This window comes from Kogia breviceps, chromosome 1 (genome assembly GCF_026419965.1).
Source record: "Kogia breviceps isolate mKogBre1 chromosome 1, mKogBre1 haplotype 1, whole genome shotgun sequence".
NCBI classification, from domain to species: Eukaryota; Metazoa; Chordata; class Mammalia; order Artiodactyla; family Physeteridae; genus Kogia; species Kogia breviceps.
Window position 1 is genome coordinate 25,627,397 of NC_081310.1, and position 17,096 is coordinate 25,644,492.

The 17,096-nt window shown below is 38.3% G+C and overlaps 1 protein-coding gene across 17 annotated transcripts in view; it reads left to right on the forward strand.

The window, feature by feature from the left end:
* SMG7 (SMG7 nonsense mediated mRNA decay factor) overlaps nucleotides 1-17,096 on the forward strand; it is a 74,322-nt gene that overhangs the window by 47,075 nt on the left and 10,151 nt on the right. For 9 of the 17 annotated variants that reach the window (XM_059074798.2, XM_067029122.1, XM_067029139.1 and 6 more), the window contains 10 exons: nucleotides 718-789; nucleotides 1,654-1,804; nucleotides 2,189-2,324; nucleotides 6,674-6,836; nucleotides 7,188-7,344; nucleotides 10,768-10,838; nucleotides 12,056-12,116; nucleotides 13,282-13,401; nucleotides 14,296-14,722; nucleotides 16,730-16,874. In XM_059074798.2, the coding sequence (XP_058930781.1) occupies nucleotides 718-789; nucleotides 1,654-1,804; nucleotides 2,189-2,324; nucleotides 6,674-6,836; nucleotides 7,188-7,344; nucleotides 10,768-10,838; nucleotides 12,056-12,116; nucleotides 13,282-13,401; nucleotides 14,296-14,722; nucleotides 16,730-16,874 (1,503 nt within the window). The remainder of the gene's footprint in view (nucleotides 1-717; nucleotides 790-1,653; nucleotides 1,805-2,188; nucleotides 2,325-6,673; nucleotides 6,837-7,187; nucleotides 7,345-10,767; nucleotides 10,839-12,055; nucleotides 12,117-13,281; nucleotides 13,402-14,295; nucleotides 14,723-16,729; nucleotides 16,875-17,096) is intronic. The other 8 variants (XM_067029159.1, XM_067029168.1, XM_067029112.1 and 5 more) reach the window with 1 other exon arrangement.

Consider the following 17,096-nt stretch of genomic DNA (forward strand, 5'->3'; position numbering starts at 1 on the left):
GCGAGCGGGGGCTACTCTGTTGTGGTGCACGGGCTTCTCATTGCGGTGGCTTCTCTTGTTGCAGAGCTCAGGCCCTAGGCGCATGGGCTTCAGTAGTCGTGGCACACAGGCTCGGCAGTTGTGGCTCGCGGACTGTAGAGCGCAGGCTCAGTAGTTGTGGTGCACGGGCTCAGTTGCTCCACGGCATGTGGGATCTTCCTGGATCAGGGGTCGAACCCGTGTCCCCTGCATTGGCAGGTGGACTCATAACCACTGCGCCACCAGGGAAGTCTGGTATGAAGCATTTTTCAAAATCACTTTATAAGATATTGAAGAAATACATAAATTTCAGATCATATTGTATAGTGTTTTTTGTTTTGTTTTGTTTTTAAGTGCCATATAACTCACCCCTTCTTGTGGGCCGGCTCCAGGTCACCAGCATAGTCCATAGTGGGAGCTGGTGATGCATGACACTGGAGGACCTGAAAAAGGGGGCTAGGTAAGCTTTAAAATTGGTTACATGCTGAATGTCCCAAATAGGGAAGGCCGGATAGACACTTCACACATAATCCTATAGTTAATTTGTTTTAAAATATTTTCTGTCTTTAATCATATTAATTTAATTTTAATGTGTTTATTAATTTTAAATTGTTAAACTGTAGCTGTTTTGGAAATTTTACCCTAATGCTTGTTTTATCTGTTCGTTTTTAAACTAAACTTTCTTTTTCCTCCTCTCAGCTCGATACAGAAACCAGACCAGCCAGGCAGAGTCCTACTACAGGCATGCGGCTCAGCTTGTCCCCTCTAATGGTGAGTGGGCCATGTGTCAACTTGTGGTTGATTATGACACTTCACTCTAGATATATAGAAAGATGGTGAATAGTTCAAGGCTCATCTTTCAAGTGTTAAGAAACCAAAAAATGTTGAGTTTGGGTATTGATTATTATATTTTTCCTTTTAACTGTACATTGTCTGTAACTGGAAATAAATTTTTTAAACTAATATTACGATTGTCTGTAAAGCAATATAAATAGAATGTCTCCTAATGTAATCTAAAATTGTTTCAATAACTCTGGCTTCCTTAATTACTTATAGAATAATTTTTTTTTTAATACTATCATTTCCCTCCTAGAAAAATTATCTCTTATTACTAAAAGATAATGCTTTTGTCTTTTGATGGCTCCCAAGATAGGCATTAGCAGTGATTCTTGAATTAAATTACTGTAGATGTTTAGTGATCTACATTCTTGTTAAGCCACACTGAAAGTCCTTTAAATTCTAAAGGAGCCGCTTGAAGGCAGGGATGGCAGTTGGACACATTATTTCATGTTGTCTGTGGCCGCTTTCCCACTACAAGGGCAGAGCTGAGTAGTCGTGATAGAGACTTAGATGCACAAAGCCAAACATATGTATTGTCCAGCCCTTTCTGAAGTCTTATTTGAACTTACTGTGCTCTTCATCCTGATCGTGTGACTTTTCAATCTAAATATAATATGTACCATAGCTGAAGTGTACTGTTTTACATTATGCCATTTTTAATGAGGTAGTCATGAGATTTACTTCATAAAATACTCCCCATTGTTAATATAAAGATTTGAAAACTGACCTTCTATGTTCTGATAGCAAGACTTCATGCATTTTGGGTTGCTTTAGAATCTTAACTTTCTCCTCTAGGTCAGCCTTACAATCAGTTGGCTATCTTAGCTTCTTCCAAAGGAGACCATCTGACCACAATTTTCTACTACTGCAGAAGCATTGCTGTGAAGTTCCCTTTCCCAGCTGCCTCTACTAATCTACAAAAAGCACTTTCTAAAGCACTGGAAAGGTAGGGTTGACTTTTCCAAGAGGACTTTGTAACCTGGTAGCCTTCACCCCTCAAATTTGGGCATGTAAGAAATAATGGCCAGTTACCTATGCTTCTCTTCTCTTAGGTTTGCCTAATTTCTAAACATATACATTGTAATAGTTTTGCATGTAGTCATCACTGAATTTCAACCAGTCAGCCTCTGATTTGTTCCCAGTGGAGGAGTACAGGCTGCTGAGTACTGACTCATCTGAGTGTGTTGCAGTTGAAAAGTCAGTCAGATGCCGAATCCTCTCCTTGAGTCACAGGTGCTCAAATAATGTGTTTTTGCAAATCGAAGTCTCCTGTAAGAGGTTTTAGCCATTTTGTTGCTTAAGATTCATGGAAGTTTTTCTTTCGTTTCAGCCGGGATGAGGTGAAAACCAAATGGGGTGTTTCTGACTTCATCAAGGCCTTTATTAAGTTCCATGGTCATGTGTACCTGAGTAAGAGCTTGGAAAAGTTGAGCCCTCTTCGAGAGAAATTGGAAGAACAGTTTAAGGTTAGATTTTTCTAAATAGAGAATTTTTTGTCTTGTCTAAATGAGGAAGCATAAGATTTGGAGGAGGCTTACTCCCACTTTTTATGTCATTACTTAATTGCAAACTGTTGATAAAAACTAAATTTAAAGCATGTGAAATTCTTGCATACAGCATTCCTTCAGTTTAAACTGAGGTGCTGTCTATATAAAGAAATGCAGCAGCAGTGTTTTCACTAGCTGAAAATATCATTTGGCAGAACATATCATAGTGGGAAAAAACAATTTTTCCTCCTTCCTTCTCAGACCAAGCACCTTTCTTTTCTCAGTTTTGGAAGTCCTACATTTGATGGTTTCTGTATTTAGATATGATTCTGTTACCTACTTCACAGATAGTAATCCCATTCTGCAAACCGAGCGCATTGTTCTCATTGTGCTTTGATCTGTCAGAGTTTGTGGTTGATTGAAGGAGTGTAATGAGAGTTTCATTCAACAGGAATATGTTGTACTAATTTGTATAAGGAGATAAAATTAAGTAACCTTTGTTCTATTTATATATATGAAAATAATTTTTTATTAGTATATTAAATTAGCAGTTTAAATGTAGTATAATATATATAATATTGGAGGAGTCAAAATTAAGAATTAGTATTAATTTTATTTTTAGTTCATTTATTCAACAAATATTTGACTAGTATGTATCAGTCACTGTTTTAGTCACTAGAATCAACAGTAAACAAGACAGTCTCAAAGAACATTTTATATTTCTTGGTTACTTCTGAGTATCTATATACTTGGGGAATTGTCTGTAACTACTTTAACAGTTTTATAAGTATTATAAAAGTTTCACATTCCAGAGATTGTTGAACTTAGACAGTTGAGATAATAAATTAGCCAAATATAGTCAGTGTGAAATAGTTTTTACAGATAATCATTTTTAGTTGATACTTTTTATGTGTAAGAGATCATACTAAATAACTATGATAGACATAGTTTGTTTTAAAATAAGCTTCTAGAGTCCCCTTCTGTTCTTTGCTTCTCTTAGTGACCTACTTAAATTTAGCCTATGATTTATAGAGTTGGGTACGTGAAAGAAACAACCAACTTTTTAAAGCCCTAGGCTTTTCAGCCTAGAAAGAACAAACAAGGCTAAATAGTTTCATTATAAGTTTTCAGTTATATGAAGGATTATTTTAAAATAACACACCTTTGTCTTCCTGAGGTCAGAAATAAAATCTTAAAATTTAAATAGAGACTGTAGGGGGTTACTGAGGGGGTCTCTCTTTTGAGAGCTTAAAAGTCAGATTGACAGCCATCTTTCTCGGATGGTTTAGGTGCAGTCCTATTAACTAGCAGGGAGTTGGACCAGATGACGTTTTGATCTTGCTTCCAGCTCTGGTTCTGTGAAAGATATACTCCGTAATTGGGGAGGAAGGGGGGACCTACGTTAGTGAGATCTTCTCTATGTAAGTTGTTCTTGTATAGAATCTAGTCAATTTTGTATTTGGTTCAACCTCAAATACTAATACTCTCTTCAGATGTTATTTCTGAATGTGAAGTTCTGGTGGGTCTATGTGGGCAATTGCTAAAATATACTTTGAAATATCATTCCAACACTCTGAAGTTAAACATAGTATGAGGCAGATCTATTTTAAACCTCACCCAGTACTGAAATGTCAGAAGAACATTGTTGGAGTGAAATTTTAGCATAGTTGAGTAAGTGTTTCTAAAGCCTTTATAGATAGTTAGTATTATCCACATGTAAACATCAGTGTATCTGTCTAACTAGCAAGTCTTTAGCTACTAAGCAGAAACGTGTACCAACTTGAGGTTCATTGAAGGACTTAAGGCCTGGGATTTAGGAATTGAGATACAAGGCTTTTTCTGTCTGTTAAGTGTGTGCTGTTTCTTAATGGTATTTAGTTCAGTATATTCCTCAACTGCTGTTGAAAGTGTCTTTGAGGAACAAAAAGTCAGTTCCGGAATCCAAATGTTACGAAATTACAATTGAATAATTACATATTTACTTCTAAAGGTCTGGGTTATTCCTTCACTAAGTGTTTGAGTACCTACTGTCTACTGTGTACTTTTCTGAAGCTCTTAGAGATATACAGGGGAGAACAAGACAAAGTCTGTGTGTTCATGAACTTACATTATCATTTGCTAGTACTAGGCTGCACTCATATGCTTTAATGTTTCTGTGCATACACTAGAAAATTTTTTTTAAAGGGCTAGGATTTGTTTGGTAGGACATCACCTTCTAAAATAAATGCCAGTGGATTTATAGATACAAGGGATACATTGCTATGAACTATACTTACAGGAAAAAATGCTTTTTGAAAAATACAAATTAATATTCTCATGCCAATATTATGCATTTCTGTAAATGATCAGCTGATCTGTAAGGTTGGATGTAGAGATTGAAGAAGTTTTGTGGGAGAACTCTGGAGAAGAGACAACATTTTAGGACATTCTGAGTAGAGGAAAGAAAAATGGTTGATATCTTTAGAAAAGGAGTGAGCATTCTTGATGTTATTTACTAGAAAGGCAGATGACAAGGAAAGAGAGATGATAGGGAGAACAGAGTTAAAGAAAAGTAGAATTGTATTTTTTTCCAATGATAATGTGAAAGGTCTTATTAGTAGAATTATAGAACTTAGTCTGGATATTTCAGATTCTTTACGTAAAAAAAAATTTCAGAATAGGCTAGACAAAGGCAGCTGTAAATTTCTGAGATGATAGGATCTCTTGTCACTGCTGGTAGAATTTAAGTAGTTTTCTGTTTCCCACCATAAGGCTAGTGACAGTGAATTGCCCACTTTCTCCAAAAATTTTCCCTGGGGAGGGAGAGTACTTGGCTATGCCAAAGTGTAGGGCAAAGCCAGGTATCATTTCTAATAGCTATCAACTTTGTTAGGAACTTGTGTTTGAAAAATATTTTATATGGGAGTAATCTAAATTACTGTAGATATTAAGGTAGAAGGGTGATGAAGTTAAGGCTAACTGAGAGCATGTAGGTGGATTTTTCCGTATAGTGCTGATTAGCAGGTCACTGTGAACACCTAGTTATTAAGTAAAAGAAATTTGATTATGAAGACCATGCTTTTCTAATTGGGGAAAATGTAAGTGTAATAATTTGTTGAAGCACCTATAACACTTGTTAATGATTTCTTTAGTTTACCATTTACCCTGTGTTCCAGATATGTTCTTGCTATATATCTCATTTATAAATAAGTTTGTTTTCAGACTTCCCTGGTGGTCCAGTGGTTAAGAATCTGCCTTCCAGGGCTTCCCTGGTGGTGCAGTGGTTGAGAGTCCACCTGCCGATGCAGGGGACACGGGTTCGTGCCCCAGTCCGGGAAGATCCCACATGCCGCGGAGCGGCTGGGCCCGTGAGCCATGGCCGCTGAGCCTGCGCGTCCGGAGCCTGTGCTCCGCAACGGGAGAGGCCACAGCAGTGAGAGGCCCGCGTACCGCAAAAAAAAAAAAAAAAACGGTATTTGTGGGCTTCCCTGGTGGCGCAGTGGTTGAGAGTCCGCCTGCCGATGCAGGGGACATGGGTTCGTGCCCCAGTCCGGGAAGATCCCACATGCTGCGGAGCGGCTGGGCCCGTGAACCATGGCTGCTAAGCCTGTGCGTCTGGAGCCTGTGCTCCGCAACGGGAGAGGCCACAACAGTGATGTAACGCAAAAAAAAAAACCAAAAGAATCTGCCTTCCAATGCAGGGGACGTGGGTTCAACCCCTGGTTGGGGAACTAAGATCCCACGTGCCTCGGGGCAGCTAAGCATACATGCCGCAACTACTGAGCCTGTACGTTGTAGAGCCTGTGCACCACAACTAGAGAGAAGCCTGCACGCTGCGACAAAAGATCCCTCATGCTGCGGAGCAACTAAGCCTGTGCGCCACAACTACTGAGCCCATGTGACACAACTGCTGAAGCCCTCACGCCTAGAGTCTGTGCTCCGCAACGAGAGAAGCCACCACAATGGGAAGCCCATGAACTGCAGTGAAGAGTAGCCCCCACTCACCGCAACTAGAGAAAGCCCGCACGCAGCAATGAAGACCCAATACAGCCATAAATAAATAAATAAATGTATTTTAAAAAATTATAAAATATATATATATGTATAGTTTCTCATGGAAAGAAGTATTGTTTAAAAAAAACAGCTCAAACAGCTCTGTGGTGTCTGGGTTTAATCCTTTCAAGGCAAAAAGTCGACATGAGAAACATCAGACCGTGTCAGACTCAATTAAAATACTCAAGATAAATGTTATCTTTGTGGCTTTAAATGCAGACTGCCAGTTTAATTCTTGTGTCAAAGATGGCTTCTGTTCTTGATAATATATTCAATATTCCTATCTTCTTTTACAGAGGCTGCTATTCCAAAAAGCTTTCAACTCTCAGCAGTTAGTTCACGTCACTGTCATTAACCTGTTTCAACTTCATCACCTTCGTGACTTTAGCAATGAGACGGAACAGCATAATTATAGCCAAGATGAGCAGCTGTGTTGGACACAGTTGCTGGCCCTCTTTAGTGAGTATTAAATCATTTAACTTTCTGTGCCATCTTCATTGGAAAGCATGATCTTAGGCATTTTCATCATTATAACAAAGCATTAGTAACATTAAAAAGTGTCCTACATTTCTTAATATTGAATCAGGAGGCCTAAACCCTAAGTTTTGTCCTTTTATCTGCTGACACCCCCTTATCAACTGTATCTATAACATTTTTAACATAGGAAAGAAAATGCCTTTTTAGAAAGAAGCTGTAAGATAAATTTAAGTATTAAGTAGGACCCAGCAGGAGGCTCATAATAATATTTTAATTTGGACTGGTACACAATTTCAAATATCTTATGCTCTCTGAACACATTTTTTCTTTAAGTGTCTTTTCTTGGCATCCTGTGCAAGTGTCCTCTCCAGAACAAGTCTCAGGAGGAATCCTACAATGCCTATCCCCTACCTGCAGTCAAGGTCTCCATGGACTGGCTGAGACTCAGACCCAGGGTCTTCCAAGAGGCAGTGGTGGATGAAAGACAGTAGTAAGTGTCTCGGAGTTTCATGTGCGCTTGTGTGCTTTGTTTGTTTCATATTCAGATATGTAGAAACTGCCTTCTAAAACAGTATTGGAATAATGGAAGACTTTGTATTTTCCACCTACTCTCTAGAAATTGCACTGAAGACTTCTTTGTATGCTTTTTATTTGTTTGTTTGAATTCTTCTTGTGAGGCACAATCTTAAGGATTTCTGACTCCCTGTGCTCCCCCGTTCCTGGTTGCCATCCTGGGGAAAAGGCATTTTTCACATTTCAAAATGAAATAGAAATAAAACCAGTTTGTTTCTTATTCATTATACTATGCCCCAATATTATACTTAGGAGTTGAAGGGAAGAGATTTTTTTACTTCGTCCATTCTTTTCTGTACATAAGCTGTTTGTTGCCTTTTAGTAACACCCAATTTGAGTTATATTTGTTTTAAGCATAGAAGATTGGAAGTTATTTTGGCTCTCACTATTTTCTCTGTAATTTCTACTCAGAATAATTCTGACGGTTCTTAAGAACTATTCATTTTACAGTGACAAATGAAAGCTTTCAGTTTACCTTTGATTATAGGAATAAATCTTTGCAGTAAGGCTTTTCAGTGAGTGGGAAGTTCCTCCCCTGCATATTTTGATGGTGGATATTAGGAGAGTCTCTGAAATATCTGCTTTGTGGCACAGTATCTACACATTGACCAAGGTCACAACCTAGAAAATGTCCAAGCCACGTTTAAGACCCTGTGATCCCTCTTACTGCATACTTCTCTTTCCTCTTTTCCCCTCAAACCTAACTTTAAGCGCCTTCATTTTTGACATTGTCATGAATAGAGTTTAGCAACGTAGTACAGCATACTACACATCTCCTTTCTGTGCCAATGTAGGTATTAGTAAGTCATACATATTTTTAGACATTGCTTTCTTGTACTGGGTTTTCATTTCTCGACCAGAGGTATACATTTTTCCATCCCGTGTGTACTTTAGAACTTGTGTTTTTTGTTCAGTAACTTGTATCAGTAATGCTGTGAAAGAAGCTTTGATATTTTTATTTGGTTTTTTGTTCCTATACAGTGATCTTTTAGGCCCATTCTGTGCATTCCCATTTCTTTCTTTCTCTCTTTTTTTTTTTTTTCCCTTTCTCTTTTTAATTTTATTTTGGCCATGCCCTGCAGCTTGCAGGATCTCAGTTCCCTGACCAGGGACTGAACCCGGGCCATGCGCCGAGTCCTAACCACTAGACCACCAGGGAACTCTCGGTGCATTCCCATTTCTTATCGTTGCAAAGGATATTGAGCCAGAAGGAATAGTTTATTTACAAACTTTTTTCCTTTTTCTTCCCTATTATTTTCTCTTCCCCATTCCTTCTCTTAGATTTGTTGGGATCTTTAGAACTATGGCCTTGCAGATATTTCATTCTGTCTTAAATTATGTTACTACTCATTTTAGGCTAGTGTGGGGTATTCTCTAAAACTGAAGATTTTCCTTATATGTCTGATATATCAAGGTGTAATAATCTTCATTTATATCTTTTTTTTTTTTTTTTTCGGTGGTACGCAGGCCTCTCACTGCTGTGGCCTCTCCCTTTGCGGAGCACAGGCTCCGGACGCGCAGGCTTAGCAGCCATGGCTCACGGGCCCAGCCGCTCCACGGCATGTGGGATCTTCCCAGACCGGGGCACGAACCCGTATCCCCTGCATCCGCAGGCGGATTCTCAACCACTGCGCCACCAGGGAAGCCCCTATTTATATCTTTTAAATGATGAAAAAAACAATTCCTCTTTGTGAACTCAAAAGTTTTATATATATTCAAATAACCTTCAATTTCTTGCTTTTGGGCCTTTACAATTTCTAGAACTTGTTTTCTTCTGTACCTTTTAAATTTTATTTATTTATTTATTTATTTTGCGGTATGCGGGCCTCTCACTGTTGTGGCCTCTCCCGTTGCGGAGCACAGGCTCCGGATGCGCAGGCTCAGCGGCCATGGCTGACGGGCCCAGCCGCTCCGTGGCATGTGGGATCTTCCCGGACCGGGGCACAAACCCATGACCCCTGCCTCGGCAGGCAGACTCTGAACCACTGCGCCACCAGGGAAGCCCCTGTACCTTTTTTGAGAGCATGTTATCATAAGCCAACAAATGCATGAAATAGTGATGTATTTTTTTCCTTTGTAGAAAGCAAAGTTAGACTTAAGTAACCCACAGTGGGGTAACGCAATATATCATTAAATCATTTCTCACACTCTTTTTTGTAGTTGATTTCTTGAGATCTCATATTTGTTGCATAAAGACATTGTTGTTCTAGTCTAACATTCTTTTTTGGGTTATTAACCTTCTTTTTCAACTGTCTCGTAACTCGTACATCCCCAAAGACTTGTAGCAGACATTTATTCTTCGGTGTTTATTTCCTTATATATTTTTTCTATATTATTCATTTATATTTTTTTAAGCAGCATATTCCCGTATTTCAAAGTGTACAACTGTCGGAAATAGTTGTCATTTTCCAGGTTTTTTTCTGCAATGTGGTGATATACATCAAATTTCTCTATCCTGGGCAACTCACCTTGGGCTTCTTGTTTTTTGTTCTTTGTTTTTGCGGTACGCGGGCCTCTCACTGTTGTGGCCTCTCCCTTTGCGGAGCACAGGCTCTGGACATGCAGGCTCAGCAGCCATGGCTCACGGGCCTAGCCACTCCACGGCATGTGGGATCTTCCCGGACCGGGGCACGAACCCATGTCCCCTGCATCGGCAGGCAGACTCTCAACCACTGCGCCACCAGGCAAGCCCTTGGGCTTTCTTTTTTTAAAACACACTTTTCACCAACATTGGTTGTTAAATATTTCAAGAAAACCTTAATGTTATCTTCAGTAGATCGTGATTATTTTTAATATTTTAACTAAATATTTTTTAATATTTTGCAAACTTTGGCAAAAATTTTGTATTAGGAAACAGGTAAGGATATTACAGCAATGTGTGGATTTTGTTGTATCATAAAAAGGCATAGTCATCACTTTGAACAGAGAATGTGATGTGACTATGATGTAACCACACCCCCATCACAGATTAAAAACTAGTAATGGATTCCACAACTGATAATGTATGTGAAAACTATAAAAACATAATGTGCTATTTCTCTGGTCAAAGTTTTCTCAGTAAATATCAATGTTTAAAACTGACAAATTAATTTTGCTGACTGTTAAAGTAGGAGCCTGGGAAACGATCTGCAGTAGTAGGTCTCTATCATGGAAATTTGGCCCTTTTGGTGTATCTTATCTGGACATATTTGGAAATACGTTTTAGGAAATCATACAGCCTTTAAAATGCTGAAGCAAGGGAAAAATACACTCACGGTCCTATAAGTAACACATTCATGGCTTATTAGTCTTCTGGTTTTTCATGCAAAAATAAAGTCTGAACTCTCTGTTTAATTTACAGCATTTGGCCTTGGCTAATTTCTCTTCTGAATAGTTTCCATCCCCATGAAGAGGATCTTTCAAGTACTAATGGTAAGGGCTACCTTAACCTTGTGTCGCTGACATTGTTCTCCATCACTAATAGTGGGCTCATGGCCAGAGAAAAACAGGGTTTTGTTCTTAAGTGTTTGACTTTAAATACAGTAACTCAGAAGTGACTTTGAGCTCTATATTGATTAAGCTGGTGGAAATAGAGGTAATGTTCTTCCAGTTCTCTCAGCAGCTTATTCTCCTGTTTAGCTACATTTGCATAGGAGTCCAGAGAGTGTAGTACCTTCAGATTGTTTCCATCTTCCTTTCCTCCTCACTCTTAGTTTTTTTTAAAGGAACTAATGTGAACAACATTATTCTGTCAAAGTAATACTTGGCTTATCATAGAACATTTGGGACATACAAACATAACACAAGTCACCCTTAATTCTCTCATACAGAGATACTTTCTGTACTATTCCCATGATAGTGTATTTTCTTTGAGGCTTTTACTTATGTGTACATACACACAACCTTCATGTGATTGATATCAGATACAACTTTGTACCTGCTTTATAATTTAACACTATATTGTTAGCCTTTTCCTTTGTCATTTAAACATTTTGGGACATGATTTTTACAGGCTGCTTAATATTCCATCCTGTGGCTCTGCCATGATTTATTTTATAATTGTCCATTTGCTTAAAAAATTTCCCCATTATAAATAATTAATCCTGCACTGAACAATCCGTAGTTGACTCCTTTCTGATTATTTTTCTTTCATTACATCAGTGCCCCTCAAGCATCATATTTGCAAATGAATCACCTGGGATCTTGTTAAAATGCAGTTTATGACTCAGTAGGTTTGGGATAATGCCCAAGATTCTGTATTTCTTACAAGCTCCCAAGTGATGTCAATGTTGGTATTCAATACTTTGAGTTAACAAGGAGATAGTCTAAACATTGTGATTAATGGATCTGAGGCTCTGAGTTTTTAAGGCTGCTAGGGGGGAAAAAGTCCATTGTACCCATCCTCCTCAGCACTGAGTAGTAAGTAGGTGAGTATTAGGACAATGTCTAGGGCCCAAAGGCAACATGCAGGGGTTTGACAGGTAAGTTATTCTATCAAGATTACTATAAAGAAGAGCAGAGAACTATGAGCATTATAGTTTCTTTCTGTCTAAAAAATACTTTTTTTTTTAATTTAAGAAGTAATATCCTGCTGAATGACAGTATTTTAATTAAGATATTTACAAATCTTGTTTTCTACCCTTCTGTAGCTACACCACTTCCAGAGGAGTTTGAGTTACAAGGATTCTTGGCTTTGAGACCTTCTTTCAGGTAGATGTCTTTTATCACTGTTTACCTAGAGTATAAAAAAAGCTTCCTAATCAACTTCCCTATATTGTCCATTCTACTCTGCTTCAGCAGTTATATTTTTAAAGTACAAGCTTGATGATGTCCCATTACTAATACAAAAACTTCAATTTACCCATCCCCAGTTGTTATAATATCTTTTTTAGCTTAATGCCGAAATGCTTAGTTTTTCAGTCATATTTCCTGCCACTTTTCACCTTCCTCGCCTCCAATACTTACACATATTATACATATACTATGTCCTGTACTTGAATAGCTCTGTATATTTATTCCTCCGAAACTTTGTTCATGCTATGCCTAGAACATTCCCGCTTCCTCTTTTGCCCTTCCCTTACCAACCTGTTAGCACTTAACCATACCTGTCCAAGGTCCAGCTCAGGTATCACTTAACTCTGTGAAACCTTTTCAAAGCTTGTCAGAAGAAACTAACCCTTCTTTATTATGCTTCTCTTATTCTTTGTTTAGCTTTTATTTCTTCAGATTAAATCATAATTATTTGTTCCTTAAGGTAGGGACTATTTCTCATTTATCTTTGTATCCTTAGTATCTGACCTACTGCCTAGCAATTCTTAGATGCTGCTGCTTTTTTTTTTTTTTTTTTTTTTAAGATAGCTTAATGAGAAATCTGAAAAATCCTTATTTTTTAGGTTGACTTACCTTTCTAACGTCAGTTAGTTCTTTGCTCTGTGTACTTTATTATATGTATACAATTTTTCTGATTTAGATTGGGCCACCTTAAAGTGGATAGATTAATACTATTTGTTAGAATAGGCATTTCAGAGACCCTTAGCATGGCCATGGTCATTTGAAGTAAGTTACTTATAATGCAAGGTTAGTGTTAATGAAAACTTTATTCTTACGGTAAAAGAATCTTTCCTAATAAAAGACGGTGATTTATTTGAGCTCCTCTGTGAGAAAGTGAAATATAAGTAAAAATATCACATTAATGTAGTGAATTTTGCATATTGTCTTTTCTGCTTTGTTTCATTGTAGGTACAGTCTTTGGGAACATAAACAAATTCAAACAAATGCAGTTGCTTACATTAAATAGCTAACCTGTATGGAAAAATCTGAAGCCATTGCAGTTCATTAGGTTTAATTTTCTATAATTTGCTTATATCAATTTTAGGAACTTGGATTTTTCCAAAGGCCACCAGGGTATTACAGGAGACAAAGAGGGTCAGCAAAGACAAATACGACAGCAGCGCTTGATCTCTATAGGCAAATGGATCGCAGATAATCAGCCAAGGTATTCCTCATCGGATACACACACAGCCCCCACATGAGTTTTAGACTTGGTATGATGCTATTGACTGTAAACTCTTAAATCAAAATGTTGGTAACACAGCATCAGACTGTGACCCTACTGATCACACGTACCTCTTTATTTAACCTCTGTTCTCTCATTACACTGCCTCTTTTAGAGGAGTTTGCCTTGTCGCCACTGTTTATCATGAGCTTTTCCTCCAATTTATAAACATCCATATAAATCTAACTGAATTGTATGTTCACAGTTATGGTGATTTGTATTGACAGGGGCATGGTGGTCAGTTTCAGTCAAGACAGACCAGGATGGTGCTAGTTAAATACAAAGCAGGTATGGTAGTTGGTGTAATAGACAGGGCATAGGTTTTAGAGTCAGATAGATTTGAATTCAGTGTCTAGTTCTGCCACTTCCCCAGGTGTGTGTCCTTAGGATCTCTGTGGTTGATGATAACCTTTCCAAAGTCAGTAACTGTTTCCTATGCATTTGTGTATTCAGGTTCATGTTATACTGTAAGCACTCACATGGTTGCATATTTGAATAAACTTAATACCTCTGAGCTTCAGTTTTCACGCCTATAAAACAGGAATTATAGCTACTTCAAGGGCCTAGTCTAGTGTCTTGTGCTTAAAGCATGCTGAGGAAATGTAGCTGTACTTATTAGAAAACATTAAAAGGGCCTGGGAATGTGTGGTGGTGATGTTCAGTGGGATAATGAGAATCTGAGTTTACATAAACTGCTTTTTATGTTACCTGAATCCACACCGGTATCCCCTGCTGTTTCCCACATTTTAAGGTTGTGGGACCCATACACAGTTCAGTTGTTATTGTCTTTTAGATTTGTGTTTTTCATATATGGATTTATTTTTACTTTTTTAGGCTGATTCAGTGTGAAAATGAGGTAGGGAAATTGTTGTTTATCACAGAAATCCCAGAGTTAATACTGGAAGACCCCAGTGAAGCCAAAGAGAACCTCATTCTGCAAGAAACAACCATCATAGAGTCACTGGCTGTGGATGGGAACCCAGGACTGAAATCAGTGCTGTCTACAGGCCGAAATCTAAGCAACAACTGTGACACAGGAGAGAAACCAGTGGTCACCTTCAAAGAGAACATTAAGCCGCGAGAAGTGAACAGAGACCAAGGAAGAAGTTTTCCTCCCAAAGAGGTGAGAAGGGACTATAGCAAAGGAATAACTGTAACTAAGAATGATGGAAAGAAGGACAACAACAAGAGGAAAACAGAAACCAAGAAATGCACCTTAGAAAAGTTACAGGAAACAGGAAAGCAGAATGTGGCAGTGCAGGTAAGCTGTATTTGAACTATAAAGCAGGTAGAGGAAGGCTCACACAAAAGGCAAGATTTTTCATTTTGTTCCTAAAACCTTGAGAATTGACTATTCTGGAAGCTTCAGTGCATTCTTAGAAAGCTGCTTAGTAAGGTCATGTAAAGAACTATGGTAGATGGGTACTCCACCAACTCTCAGGAATTGTAATGTGAGTGAAAAAAATCTCAACCTGATTTTTGTCAGTTCTCTCCAGTTTAAGTGGCTGGAAATAACCAGTGGCAGAGCTGTCAATTTCACAAAGAATTACATTTTCTTTGGAAGGTAAAATTGTGATTTATTAATGCTATAGTGGAAAATTTGGGGTCTTTTATAGATCCCATAGAACCAAGTATATTAAGGCTTACACGGTGTTTTTTTTGTTTTACAGATTTACTATACAAAATAAAATATATTCTTGGGGAAAGATGAGGCTATTTTCCTTGACATTTATACCTGCCCCAGCTAGTAGCATTGGCTCATGGGAATTTGTAAAGCAAGAACCCAAGTCTCTTGCTGGGAAAGGATAATCACTGCTCAGTTATTTGTGACTTTTCTTTTAAACACACACACACACACAACACTGCTCAGTTATTTGTGACTTTTCTTTTAAACACACACACACACACACACACACAAAACACTGCTCAGTTATTTGTGACTTTTCTTTTAAACACACACACACACACACACACACACCCTCTACCTTTCTCACACACACACACACACACACACACACCCTCTACCTTTCACACACACACACACACACACACACACACACACACACCCTCTACCTTTCCAAGGAGATACAGATGATTTCATATAAACAGAAGGGTCTTTAACTCTGTGCTGGTTTTATTATTAACACATTTTGGCAAATGTATTTATTTACAGTAGGCATGAGGAATCTTACAGTTTTGAAGGCTGCTTGCAAATAAACGTTACCTGCAGTGCATTTCCCTTACAGTTTTCTGCGGGGAAAGGGAGAAATAAGAACACAGTAGTTCTGTTTTAAGGTTAATAATAGGGGAAGAAACAGAGAAAAACATGGTAGAAATTGAGGAAAGGCACAGAGAGAGTGAGAGGTGTTGGGGAAAGGCAAGGAAGAAAACAAAAGAATTATAAGGCCGCAGGACCAGTGTTTTAGGGATAAAGAGTTTAGCATTTCCTGCCTGCTCTGGCTCTGTCCTCTGAAACTGCCTCCCCAAAAGGTCCAGACGGAAAATAAAATCTCTTTTCTGGTCTCTCATCCTTTTTAAATCTGACTATTGATGATTGGAGAAAACCTGACAGTAGTCAGTGTATCACCACCCTCTGTACCTCATCCTGAGTTTTCTGTAAATGCTATACCTATTTTTACTCCCTTTACTCATCTTCACATGACTTGAGCAGTGCGTATGGCATCTGCTTCTCTCCAGCTCCATGTGTAGGATCTCGGGCCTGTTTCTTACTGCTGAAAGTATCCTTATTTATTCTGGGGGTGGTAGGGTTGCAGGGTGGAGGGTGGATGCCTGACTGATACTCTTAAAGCTGCCCAGATGAAGTTAAACTGAGGACCAAAAGTGTCTCATCTGTGGGTTAGTGGTCATTATTCATTCATAATTCATGTACATTAAGAGAGTACAGGGCCCTGGGCCCCATAACAGTGGCTTAAGATCATAGGCAGCTTTTTAAACCTGTTGGCATCAGGTGTCTTGTTTGTAAAACAAATGAGTTCTCAGGTCTTTTCTGTATTTCGTACTTTTCTGATATTGTGAAAGCAAAATAATTACACAAGTAAAACTAAGCCCTTATAGCTTTTTTTGGCAATTAAATAATTTGACTTTCCCGTTTTTAATTTAGGTGAAGTGAAATATCTGCAGTATATGCTTTTTTATTTGGGGAGGGGGACATAGTAGGAATTTAAATACTTTCTTAGAGTAGGTGCTTCTTTCTGACACGTTTGAGTTTCAGATTATTATAGATAGTTTTGCTTCTGGTTGGTCATAGGTAAAATCCCAGACAGAATTAAGAAAGACTCCAGTGTCTGAAGCCAGGAAAACACCTGTAACTCAAGCCCCAAATCAAGCAAGTAACTCCCAGTTCATCCCCATTCATCACCCTGGAGCCTTCCCTCCTCTTCCCAGCCGGCCAGGTAAATATATGTTTTGTAGTTTCTTCTGCTGAATTCCATCTGTGTAGGAGTTTCTGTTTACCCACTGAGAAATTTTAGACTCTGAGTGACATTACTAAACCATAATGTTAAAAGGTATAAGGGAGTTCTCTTTTCCCTAATGTTTATGCAATTGTTTTTTGAGCCATTTCTCTGTAGTTTATGTACAAGTGCATGCTTGTTATTATGAAGGAATTCCTGTCA